Consider the following 12,500-nt stretch of genomic DNA (forward strand, 5'->3'; position numbering starts at 1 on the left):
GAGAGAGAGACAGAGAGAGAGAGACAGACAGAGAGAGAGACAGACAGACAGAGAGAGAGAGACAGACAGAGAGAGAGAGACAGACAGAGAGAGAGACAGAGAGAGAGAGACAGAGAGAGAGAGAGAGACAGAGAGAGAGAGACAGACAGAGAGAGGGACAGAGAGAGAGAGAGGGACAGAGAGAGAGAGGGACAGAGAGAGAGAGGGACAGAGAGAGAGAGGGACAGAGAGAGAGAGGGACAGAGAGAGAGGGACAGAGAGAGAGGGACAGAGAGAGAGGGACAGAGAGAGAGGGACAGAGAGAGAGGGACAGAGAGAGAGGGACAGAGAGAGAAGGACAGAGAGAGAGGGACAGAGAGAGAGGGACAGAGAGAGAGGGACAGAGAGAGAGGGACAGAGAGAGAGGGACAGAGAGAGAGGGACAGAGAGAGAGGGACAGAGAGAGAGGGACAGAGAGAGAGGGACAGAGAGAGAGGGACAGAGAGAGAGGGACAGAGAGAGAGGGACAGAGAGAGAGGGACAGAGAGAGAGAGAGATAGATAGAGGTATAGAGAGATAGAGAGATAGATAGAGAGATAGAGAGAGATAGAGAGATAGATATAGCAGCATTGATTTTCAAATTATTCTTTCTGGTAGGTAAAACATTTTAAAACAGGCAAGGAATTGTTTTACCTCACAAAAAGAATCAGCTTTGATCCCATGCTGTAAGGTCTTTATACCTACTAATTTCCTCCCCTGCCCAGGAGCTGTGGTATGATCAGACCATGTCCCTGTATGGTCAGACATGGCCATTACACAAAACATAGCTGATTCTTTCTGTGAGGTAAAGCATTTCCTACCCTTTATTTAAAAAATGTTTTACCTCATACTAAGAATTATTTCTGATCCTGTGATCTAATATCTGTATACTTTTTTACTTTCTCCCATGCCAAGGAGATGTGGTATGATCCCACTATGTCCTTGTACGGTCAGACACGGCCATTACACAGTACATAGCAGGGACACATATATAAGATTTTCTCAGCACAGGAACATTATTTTTAATCACATCCAATTGTGGAAATTATTATTATTCCAAGATCTATGGATTAAAATCAATTTTAAATTTAATTTTGTTCCCCTTTAACACTAGAACTACTGGACTCGTGACACCTATATAGAAATACATGGTGCAAAGTAGTCAAAATGACTACCTCAGTAGTTCTAGTGTTAAGGGGAAGTGAGAGGCTGGATAAGCCCTTTAGCAGGAGTCTGCGGATATGCTTATGGGTGAATAATGGATTGTATTAGGAAAATTCTTCGAGGCTCCAGCAACAAAGACAGATTTTATGCAGTCTGCCTTTCAGCCCTTTAAACAAGCAATATTGCCTACATAAAGAGCTTTATTGCACCTAAGCATGTTTTATTCAGTATAGTCACTGTTTAATGTCACAGGGGGTGAGAATAAAACTCTATGTTAATATCGGTGTGGTGAAGACTTGTATCCCCAAAGCCACACTGGCGTTGGGATTTTGACAGCAGAAAATTGCCTATTCAGAATTTTATAACCAGTTATGCTCTGAGCTGAGGAATTGTGATTCACCGCTGAATAATATATGAACGTGAAATACATTATTAAACAAAGGGCAAAACTAAAAATACTCATTCTACAGTAATAACTCAGACTGTTCTTTAAAGCAAAAATAGTACTGAAAATCACAAATTCAAAGTGTCTAAATTTGGAAATGGACAGAAAATAAATGTGAGAATCTAGATCAGGGATCAGCAACCGCGGAACTCCGGGTGTGAAACCACAACTCCCAGCATTGGTTGCCAGACACAGATTGGGCATGAAGGCTGTGAGAAGGAGGGAAGGATCGGGTACTTGGAATGGTAATGTCTAATCCTTTTGTTTTTAGGGAAGACAAGTCACCATCGGCAACTTGAGCATAGCCATCCTGACTGACACACCGCATAGATAGTTGCTGTCAGCAATGCTCTGATCAAAATGTATTTCCCACCAGTGAGTGAGCACTACCATGCTCGGGTGCTCAGTACTGGTAACTAGTGATGAGCGAGCACTACCATGCTCGGGTGCTCAGTACTGGTAACTAGTGATGAGCGAGCACTACCATGCTCGGGAGCTCAGTACTCGTAACTAGTGATGAGCGGGCACTACCATGCTCGGGTGCTCAGTAATCGTAACTAGTGATGAGCGAGCACTACCATGCTCGGGTGCTCAGTAATCGTAACTAGTGATGAGCGAGCACTACCATGCTCGGGTGCTCAGTACTGGTAACTAGTGATGAGCGGGCACTTCCATGCTCAGGTGCTCGGTACTCGTAACTAGTGATGAGCGAGCACTACCATGCTCGGGGTGCTCAGTACTGGTAACTAGTGATGAGCGAGCACTACCATGCTCGGGTGCTCAGTACTGGTAACTAGTGATGAGCGGGCACTACCATGCTCGGGTGCTCAGTAATCGTAACTAGTGATGAGCGGGCACTACCATGCTCATTTGCTCAAAACTCGTAACTAGTGATGAGTGAGCACTACCATGCTCGGGTGCTCAGTAATCGTAACTAGTGATGAGCGGGCACTACCATGCTCGGGTGCTCAGTACTGGTAACTAATGATGAGCGAGCACTACCAAACTCGGGTGCTCAGTACTCGTAACTAGTGATGAGCGGGCACTACCATGTTTGGGTCCTCAGTACTGGTAACTAGTGATGAGCGGGCACTACCATGCTCGGGTGCGCAGTACTGGTAACTAGTGATGAGCGGGCACTTCCATGCTCAGGTGCTCGGTACTCGTAACTAGTGATGAGCGAGTACTACCATGCTCGGGTGCTTGGTACTCGTAACTAGTGATGAGCGGGCACTACCATGCTCGGGTGCTTGGTACTCGTAACTAGTGGTGAGCGGGCACTACCATGCTCGGGTGCTCAGTACTGGTAACTAGTGATGAGCGGGCACTTCCATGCTCAGGTGCTTGGTACTCGTAACTAGTGATGAGCGGGCACTTCCATGCTCAGGTACTCTGTACTCGTAACTAGTGATGAGTGGACACTACCATGCTCGGGTGCTCAGTACTCGTAACTAGTGATGAGTGAGCACTACCATGCTCGGGTGCTCAGTACTCGTAACTAGTGATGAGTGGACACTACCATGCTCGGGTACTCAGTACTGGTAACTAGTGATGAGTGAGCACTACCATGCTCGGGTGTTTGGTATTCGTGACGAGCAGTTAGTGCTCGGATGGGCACAACGCTGGTACCAGAGTTTAATAGAAGATTTCCTGAAACAATGCTTCCGTTCCCCATTGACTTCCATTATACTCGGGCACTCGAATCGCGCCCATCTGAGCATCAACTGCTCGTTACGACTACCGAGCATGGCAGTGCCCGCTCATCACTTGAAAACACCTTTAGGCCATGTTCACATGGTGCGCTTTGTAAGAAATCTGCACCAATATCTGCATACCTATCCTGAAGCCAGCAAAGCCTGACATTTCTGAAGTGCTGTGCACATGTTGCTTTTTAATTTTTTTGCAGATTTGAGCAGAAAAAAATCTGCAGTATATCAACTGTTAGGCTTTGTGCGCACTAGAACTGTGAAGTCTCTCAAGAAAATTTCTTGAGAAACTTCTGGGAGTGGAAGATTTCCGGACCTGTGGATTTGCCGCGGATTAGCCGCGATTTTTCCCTGCGGATTTTGCAGGCTGTACTGCCGAAATCCGCAGGGTACCTGCGGAAAAGAATTGACATGCTCATTTTCTCAAGAAATTTTCTCAAGAAATTCTTCAAGGAAATTTCTTGAGAAAAATCCGCTCAGTGCGCACAGCTATTTTTTTTTCACGTAGGATTTGCTGGGAAATGTCTGCACAAAGATTGCAGACATTTCTCAAGAAATTTCCGCGGCAAATCCGCGGGTAAATTCGCGGGTAAAACGCACTAGTGCGCACATTGCCTTAGTGTTTTGGTTTTTTTTACCCCTTTCAGCCACCGATTTCATAAAAAAAAAAAAAAAAAACCCGCATTGGAAAAAGAAACACATTAAATATGCCTGCACTTTTTGGCGCCTTTTTCTGCCAGAAGGTGCATATAATTACTGCACCAAATCTGCAAAGTGTGCACATACCCTTAAAGCAATCTACAGTTATAAACCGAAAAAAGAAAACCTTCCAAAATCACAGCAAGCAGCTATATTAATAGGTTCTGTGGCGCCCCTGGGCTTCAGGCGCCACAGGGTATTACACCTCATTTCAGGGGAAATATCCATCCCGGGTTAGGAAGGGGTTAACTGCCAATGCCTTCACAAAAACACCACACATCTACAACAGTAAGGTGCTTTCCAGCAGGGGGTGGACTAGGGCAGACAGGGTAGTTTGCCATCACGAAGCGTGGGACTTCCCCAGTCGCTAGGACAACCTCTGGAGCGGGCACCACAAGGGGTAGAAGTTGGAGCAACCATCTCACTAGGGCAGACCTTCCTGGGCACAGCTTGGGATAACATCTCGCACAGACAGCAGGAGTCGAGTGTTTCTCTCTCTTCGTCGGCCCGTGGCTTGGAGCTGGAGGCTCGGCCCGGGTTCCGGATAGCAACCGAGGGACACTTCACTAAAACACTTGCACGAGCACCGGTAGTGACCGCCGACTATCCGGGATAGGCTGGAGCCTATTATGGCAGAGGACAGTACTGTGGGGCAGCGCCTGAACTATCAGTGAGTAAAAGACCTGGGACCGCAGCCCCTGCCACATTTGCCGGTGCCCAACGGGGACTGCTACCTCCCCCGTCTGTCCTCCATCATCCTCCCCGGGGTAACCCCACTCCGCCTGTGGGGAGTGACACCATCCCCGGCTGCAACCCTCATCATCAGCCCCGGAGAGCAGCAACCGCAGCGGCAGCCCATCTTTGGCCATGTACCACAGGTGGCATCACGATCATAAAAGACTTTCCTCACCATCACTACCACCCCCCATCCTCAGTCCTTCCTCCCGTCCACTGCCTTCCCTCCCTCCTGTATGTCTCGGGGTCACGAAACCGGGCCAAGCCAGCCCGTGATGACGCAGAGGATCTGCACCCCCGGCCTGGTGACGTGTCGGGTGAAAGCCCCTCAACTTCAGGGTGTTACAGTTGCTTTAATCATTAAAACCATCCATTTAACAAAATAAGTAGGCCATTTCCCGATAACCCATTCCTTTACAGCAGCAGGTAGTTACTCCTGGACCCCATAACTGTATGACAATCACACATGGTGAATACCTTGATCTTCTCGCTCTCCTTCTTGACTCGTTCGGAGTTCTCGATGATGAACACTGTGCTCTTATTGACTTCATTGTCTGCTCGATGCCGAAGCCAGTCTTCATAGCCCTAATGCAAATAATGCAGAGTATTCTCACCAGCCAGCCTCGTGGAAGGACACGAATATCACAGATGAGTAATCAAACACGGATATATGGAGAATGACCACAATCTAAGCTGGACTCACACAAGGAATTTTTTTTTTATTCTGGGTATATCTGAGCGCAGGAAGGAGAAGGGCACAGTCATGGCCGAAAGTGTTGACACCCTTGAAATGGTTTCAGAAAATGAAGTATTTTCCCCATAAAATTATTGCAATCACACGTTTTTGTCATACACGCTTATTTCCTTTTCGTGTATTGGGGTAACAAACCAAAAAAAACATAAAAAAGGCAAAATTGGACTATTTCACACAGAACCGCAAAAGACTGTTGGCACCTTCCCAAAATTGTGGGTAAACGACTTTATTTCAAGCATGTGACGTTCGTTCAAATTCACCTGTGACAAGTAACAGGTGTGGGCAATATGAAAATCGCACCAAAAACCAGATAAAAGGGGGAGAAGTTGACTTAATCTTTCAATCGTGTCTGTGTGTGGCACACTAAGCATAGAGAACAGAAAGAGGAGAAGAGAACTGTTTGAGAACCAAAATTATTGAATAATAACAAATGTCAAGGTTACAAGTCCATTTCCAGAGATCCTAATGACCGTTTGTCCATGGTGTTTAACATAAAGCAAGAAGTTTACAAACCATGGCACTGTAGCTAATCTCCTTGGACATGGATGATACATAAAAATTGATGAAAGGTTGCACACAAAACACAAGATAATCTGGATGGTGACTAAGTAGCCCCAATCAAGTTCCAAAGAAACTGAAGATGCCCTGCAGGCTCGGGATGCATCAGTGTCAGCGCAAACTATAGGGTACTTTACACACTGCGAGCGTTCCCGCCCCCGTCGGTTGTGCAACACGGGCAAATCGCTGCCCGTGGCGCACAACCTCGTTAGTCCCCGTCACACGGACTTACCTGCCCTGCAACGTCGCTCTGTCCGGCGAAGCGCCTCCTTTCTAAGGGGACGGTTCGTGCGGCGTCACAGCGACGTCACACGGCAGGGGTCCAATAGAAGCGGAGGGGCGGAGATGAGCGGCCGGAACATGCCGCCCACCTCCTTCCTTCCGCATAGCCGGTGGATGCAGGTAAGGAGATGTTCGGCGTTCCTGCAGTGTCACACATAACGATGTGTGGTGCCACAGTAGCGACGAACAACATCGTACCTGCAGCAGCAACGACATTAAGGAAATGAGCGACGTGTCAACGAGCAACGATTTTTCATGTTTTTGTGCTCGTTGATCATCGCTCATTGGTGTTACACGCTGCGATGTCGGTAACGGTGCCGGATGTGCGTCACTACCAACGTAACCCCGACGATATATCGTTACAGATATCGCAGCGTGTAAAGTACCCTTATCCGTCATGAAATTAAATGCTATGGCAGGAGACACAGGAGGACCCCACTGCTGAGACAGCCACAAAAAAGTTAGACAACATTTTGTCAAAATGTATGTAAGCCAAAATCCTTCTGGAAAGAGTCTTGTGCACATGTGAGACCAAGATATAGATTTTTGGTAAACCACATCGTTCTATTGTTTACCGTTAATACAATGAGGCAAAAAAAAGAAAATAACACTGTACCTACAGTCAATTATGGTGGAGGCTCAAAGATGTCTTGGGGTTGTTTTGCTGCCCCTGGTACGGGGTGCCCTGACTTTGTGCAAGACATCAAGAAATTTGAAGATTATCAAAGGATTTTAGGTCGCAATGTAGTGCCCAGTGTCAGAAAGCTGGGTTGGTGTCCTAGGTCATGGATCTTCCAGCAGGACAATGACCCCAAACATTTCAAGAAGCCCCAGAAATGGATGTAAACAAAGTCCTGGAAAGTGGCAGCAATGAGTTTGGATCTAAATCCTTTTGAACACTTTTGGAGAGATCTTAAAATTGCCCAATTTTGGGGTTTTGTGTAAAATTATGTCCAATTTTCCTTTACTTCTGTTTTTTTTTGTGTTGTTCCAATACACACTAAGGATATAGACGTGTGTATAACAAAACATGTGTGAATGCAATCATTTTCTTGGAGAAATACTTTATTTTCTTGAACCATTTGAAGGGTGCACTCACTTTCGGCCATGAATGTAAGCCCTACCTTTATAGATCTCAATACTTTAGAAACCTCATGGGGCTTTAGCTCGAAAAACACTCATAAAAATGGCATGTGCGATTCCAGCTTCATGTGATCCTTACAAATTAATGTCTCCTCTGCACATGGGGATGCCCCGGTTTTGCGGTTAGACGGTCACTACTTAATGCCCGGCATGTTTTTCGGAATAATAACACGTCCTGTACAATCATTATCGGGAATAATCGTTTCTGGGACGCGCATTTCAGGCTGCTGATTTGCAGCACAACAGATCATGTTGCCAATCAGTGGTCGTTTAACACCGTGCGTCCGGCAATGTAAATTAACCATTTATTGCAGCTACAACATGTGGATGTTTCCAGCCTCTTACCTGTTTGATTGCAGTGACTGTGATGACAAAGAAGAGAGGAAGGCCGCTGGTTACTGGGCTTGTGGGTGTATCAACAATCGCCTGTGGAGGAGAGGACAAGAAACCAGTTGTTCTGGAGGATTGTGCAAGTCACAGAGGCAGGAATGTGACCGCAGACTGAACAATAGATGGAGATGAAGGTAATAATTACAATCAGTAGTGACAGGCCTGAGCAGCAGCAATACAAAACAATGCCATGGTGCTGTATCAGTAATTAGCAATGGAAATCTGTTCTGCAGAAATCAACGGCAGCTAGAGTATACAGCATAGCCTTATTTGCTACTGTCAGCAGGCTAGGCGCCCGTCAAACCAGCGGCTCCAGGACAGCCGCGCGCTAATCAGTGGCTCCAGGACAGCCGCATGTGAACTAGCGGCTCCAGGCTAGCCGCCCATCAACTAACGGCTCCAGAATAGCCGCCAGTCAACCAGTGTCTCCAGGATAGCCGCTCGTCAACCAGTGTCTCCAGGATAGCCGCTCGTCAACCAGTGTCTCCAGGATAGCCGCCCGTCAACCAGCGGCTCCATGATAGCCGCCCATCAACCAGCGGCTCTAGGCTAGCTGCCCATCAACTAACGACTCCAGGACAGCCGCCCGTCAACCAGCGGGTCCAGGATAGCCGCCCGTCAACCAGCGGCTCCAGGATAGCCACCAGTCAACCAGCGGCTCCAGGATAGCCACCCGTCAACCAGCGGCTCCAGGATAGCCACCCGTCAACCAGCGGCTCCAGGATAGCCACCCGTCAACCAGCGGCTCCAGGATAGCCACCCGTCAACCAGCGGCTCCAGGATAGCCACCCGTCAACCAGCGGCTCCAGGATAGCCACCCGTCAACCAGCGGCTCCAGGATAGCCACCCGTCAACCAGCGGCTCCAGGATAGCCACCCGTCAACCAGCGGCTCCAGGATAGCCACCCGTCAACCAGCGGCTCCAGGATAGCCACCCGTCAACCAGCGGCTCCAGGATAGCCACCCGTCAACCAGCGGCTCCAGGATAGCCACCCGTCAACCAGCGGCTCCAGGATAGCCACCCGTCAACCAGCGGCTCCAGGATAGCCACCCGTCAACCAGCGGCTCCAGGATAGCCACCCGTCAACCAGCGGCTCCAGGATAGCCACCCGTCAACCAGCGGCTCCAGGATAGCCACCCGTCAACCAGCGGCTCCAGGATAGCCACCCGTCAACCAGCGGCTCCAGGATAGCCACCCGTCAACCAGCGGCTCCAGGATAGCCACCCGTCAACCAGCGGCTCCAGGATAGCCACCCGTCAACCAGCGGCTCCAGGATAGCCACCCGTCAACCAGCGGCTCCAGGATAGCCACCCGTCAACCAGCGGCTCCAGGATAGCCACCCGTCAACCAGCGGCTCCAGGATAGCCACCCGTCAACCAGCGGCTCCAGGATAGCCACCCGTCAACCAGCGGCTCCAGGATAGCCACCCGTCAACCAGCAGCTCCAGGATAGCCACCCGTCAACCAGCGGCTCCAGGATAGCCACCCGTCAACCAGCGGCTCCAGGATAGCCACCCGTCAACCAGCGGCTCCAGGATAGTGGCATGTCAACCAGATTTCAACTGATTTGAGAGGGGTCAGTTTCTTTTTGCTTACTGGATCAGTTTCAAATGGAAGACAACGGACGTCTTTTTAACGGATTCATGTTCACTACATCAAGGTGAGGATCACCGAAAAACTGGATGACTTCATTGAAGAGAATGGATCTGTCGGGGTCATACCAGAACCCAGTGTTTCGGCAATTACGACATACTCTGACGTAGCAGACGATGAAGTGCAATGTTTAAAGGAAGTCTGGCAGCACACAATGCCCGGCAAACCAAGGACAGGCGCTCAGTGCACTTTTGACGTGCAAAGGTGCACTGAGCGTCTGTGCTGACAGTGCCCCCCTCAAGTGTGAACCTACCCTAAAGTCACAATTTAGTCCTGGATTCTGGAACTAAACTAACAACGTCCCCAATCTATGAGCTGTGCTCCCAGTGTCAGTGCCTCCAGTGCTGAGAGCACGTAAGCTCCAACAGACAAATAGAAGGATGGTGCAGCGCTTCGGAATTTGTTGGCGATATATAGAAGTATGGATGTTATTAATCATAAAGAGTGAGATACTTTTCAACTTAACTATGCTACTTAATCAGTTCATGTATCACAAAATAGAAAAAAAAAATAGTATAAAAAGTATTGGCTACGTCCACAATGTTTTATGTAGGCCATAAAGTAAAGTGTGAAGTCAGCATCTGCCGACGCCAGAAAGGAGTTGTCAGTGTTATAGTGTGAGCGCTGAGATTAATTAGCAGATTGCAATCAACACCATTCCAATTCACGTCACATTTAATCGCTGCCATACCGAGAGGCAGCAATAACCGGCTCTACCAATCACCGAAACGTGCGGCAGATCAACAAGACATGTCGTAATGAGCCCAATGGGGAGGTCCGGCGCCTAGTACCCCCAATGATCTACAGAATAGGAAGATCCCGGTGCCAGATTCCAGGTTGATATGTATACAGGGGGTACAAATCTGCTATAGCAGCTTGGTATCGATAAAAAAAATACTACATAAGTGATGTAAAATAAAAGGGGGGGTGTCTAATTTTATCTTAGCTGACTAAATCCTACAAAGATCAAAACCAGAATGAGTCTCGCTAACCCCTGCTGTTCCAGCAGTTACTCTGCGACGCTGCCTCTCAGTCTTTGTTGACATGGTTGCAGTAATATCATCAAAACAAAGGCATGTGACCGCTGCAGACAATCACTGGGCTCAGCGGTGATGTCCAGATAGACAGTGAGAGACCACTGAGTCCAGGGATTTGCTGCATGGTCATATGCCACAGCCATGTTTAAAAAAAAAAAAAAAAGCAGGGCAGGGTCGCAGAAAAAGTGCTGGAGCAGCAAAGGGTAGTAACAGCGATTTGGTATTTTTAATGAAGAATACATATAAAATAAAAGATGTAATGTAGACAACCCCTTTGTTTTCTGCATTCCCTAAAAGCGGGGAAAGCAAATGTGTGTGTTTGAGTTGTCCAGAATTACTGTGAATTATTTAGGATTACACAGTCCGTCTATGCATCACGAGTTACGCCACCACAGCGCCCGAGATTATAAGAGTACGGTATTAAGAGCTCAGCCCTCGTCTACTCCGTAGCTCAGACCTGCCACCTTATTACACCTGCTGGAAAGCAGCTTTACATGTAGGCCTAGGACACAAGGAGAGTAAAATTGGACAAGTGCAATGCAATAAAACAAAATTGCATTCCACTTGGACCAATGTTAATCTCTGGGGCCACTCTGATCTGTGATTTTCTTCTCAGCCCTAATCAGACTGAGAAAACAATCACAGCATGCTGTGTGAGTGAGAGACGTGTCCCTTGCACCCATACAAGTCTATGGGTGCGAGTGAAATATCGGACTGCGCTCAGATGACACCAGAGTGCAGTACAATATACACATCAGCTGACAATGGAGTGATCACTCTCTCCCTCTGCTCCGCAGCTGTGATCCAATTGCAAAATCGGCTCACAGATGCATGACACTACTCATGCTTGCAGAAGAGCGGGAGTCGAGGGTCATTAGCAGATCGCATCCAATGCTCGTGTGGCCCCGGCCTTATTGTAATAGCAGAAAATGTATAAATTACAAAACAAAAAAAAAAATAATCGTCAGGACTGGAGCTCTTATTTATCAGGGTGCAGTCAGACAGAAAAAAGAATGGACCTGGGATGAACAACATGGATATCTTCTCCAGGAGAAGCCCAGTCTGCAGTGATGGCCATACGCTCTTACTAGCTTGCCAGTTTGGTAATTTATGGGAACGTCATACATATATCGCCCCATGTTATGGCTGTAAACCACAGACTGGATGACGCTTTCTTTACAGTATTTTGGTGGATACATTTTCACTTGTGCAGTTTTCCACTTTTCAGAAAGTGTTTGAGATTTAGCGGTTAAAGTCTACTATAATTAGGCCAGTAATCGGGTTAAAATAAAAATCATATCTGCCGGGTGCAGACCATGCTTTCTATCAGATGAACATGCAGAGACGCAGCAATGTTACCAATAACCGAACCTCATTATTACATTTGGTGCACCCCAAGACACCTATACACATGAGACTAACGAGGGCTGAACCTGCCCACGGTGATGGGCTCGGCTGACAGTCTAATGAGTATGGGGCCCCTTCTGACTACACCCGATTCTGGACGATTTTCTTCTTTAAAAGATAAGCTGGCAGAGATAGGCCTCTCCTAGAGAACACAGAGACGCACCGCCAGCAGAGCCAGCGCTCCTGTGTATGGGGGAGATAGCCGGCGGCCGCCTCTCCTGTGTATGGGGGAGATAGCCGGCAGCCGGCTCTCCTGTGTATGGGGGAGATAGCCGGCACTCCTATGTTTGGGGGAGACAGCCGGCGGCCGGCTCTCCTGTGTATGGGGGGAGATAGCCGGCGCTCCTGTGTATGGGGCAGATAGCCGGCGCTCCTGTGTATGGGGGAGATAGCCGGCGCTCCTGTGTATGGGGGAGATAGCCGGCGCTCCTGTGTATGGGGGAGATAGCCGGCGCTCCTGTGTATGGGGGAGATAGCCGGCGCTCCTGTGTATGGGGGAGATAGCCGGCA

The 12,500-nt window shown here is 48.3% G+C and overlaps 1 protein-coding gene across 3 annotated transcripts in view; it reads right to left on the reverse strand.

Moving 5' to 3' along the window:
- Positions 1–12,500, reverse strand: part of LOC142253486 (phospholipid-transporting ATPase IG-like) — a 258,210-nt gene that overhangs the window by 131,646 nt on the left and 114,064 nt on the right. For all 3 annotated transcript variants that reach the window (XM_075325103.1, XM_075325104.1, XM_075325105.1), the window contains exons 4-5: positions 7,850–7,930; positions 5,245–5,352 (exon numbers count right to left, since the gene is read on the reverse strand). In XM_075325103.1, the coding sequence (XP_075181218.1) occupies positions 5,245–5,352; positions 7,850–7,930 (189 nt within the window). The remainder of the gene's footprint in view (positions 1–5,244; positions 5,353–7,849; positions 7,931–12,500) is intronic.

Source organism: Anomaloglossus baeobatrachus, chromosome 1 (genome assembly GCF_048569485.1).
Source record: "Anomaloglossus baeobatrachus isolate aAnoBae1 chromosome 1, aAnoBae1.hap1, whole genome shotgun sequence".
In the NCBI taxonomy this organism is placed as follows: domain Eukaryota; kingdom Metazoa; phylum Chordata; class Amphibia; order Anura; family Aromobatidae; genus Anomaloglossus; species Anomaloglossus baeobatrachus.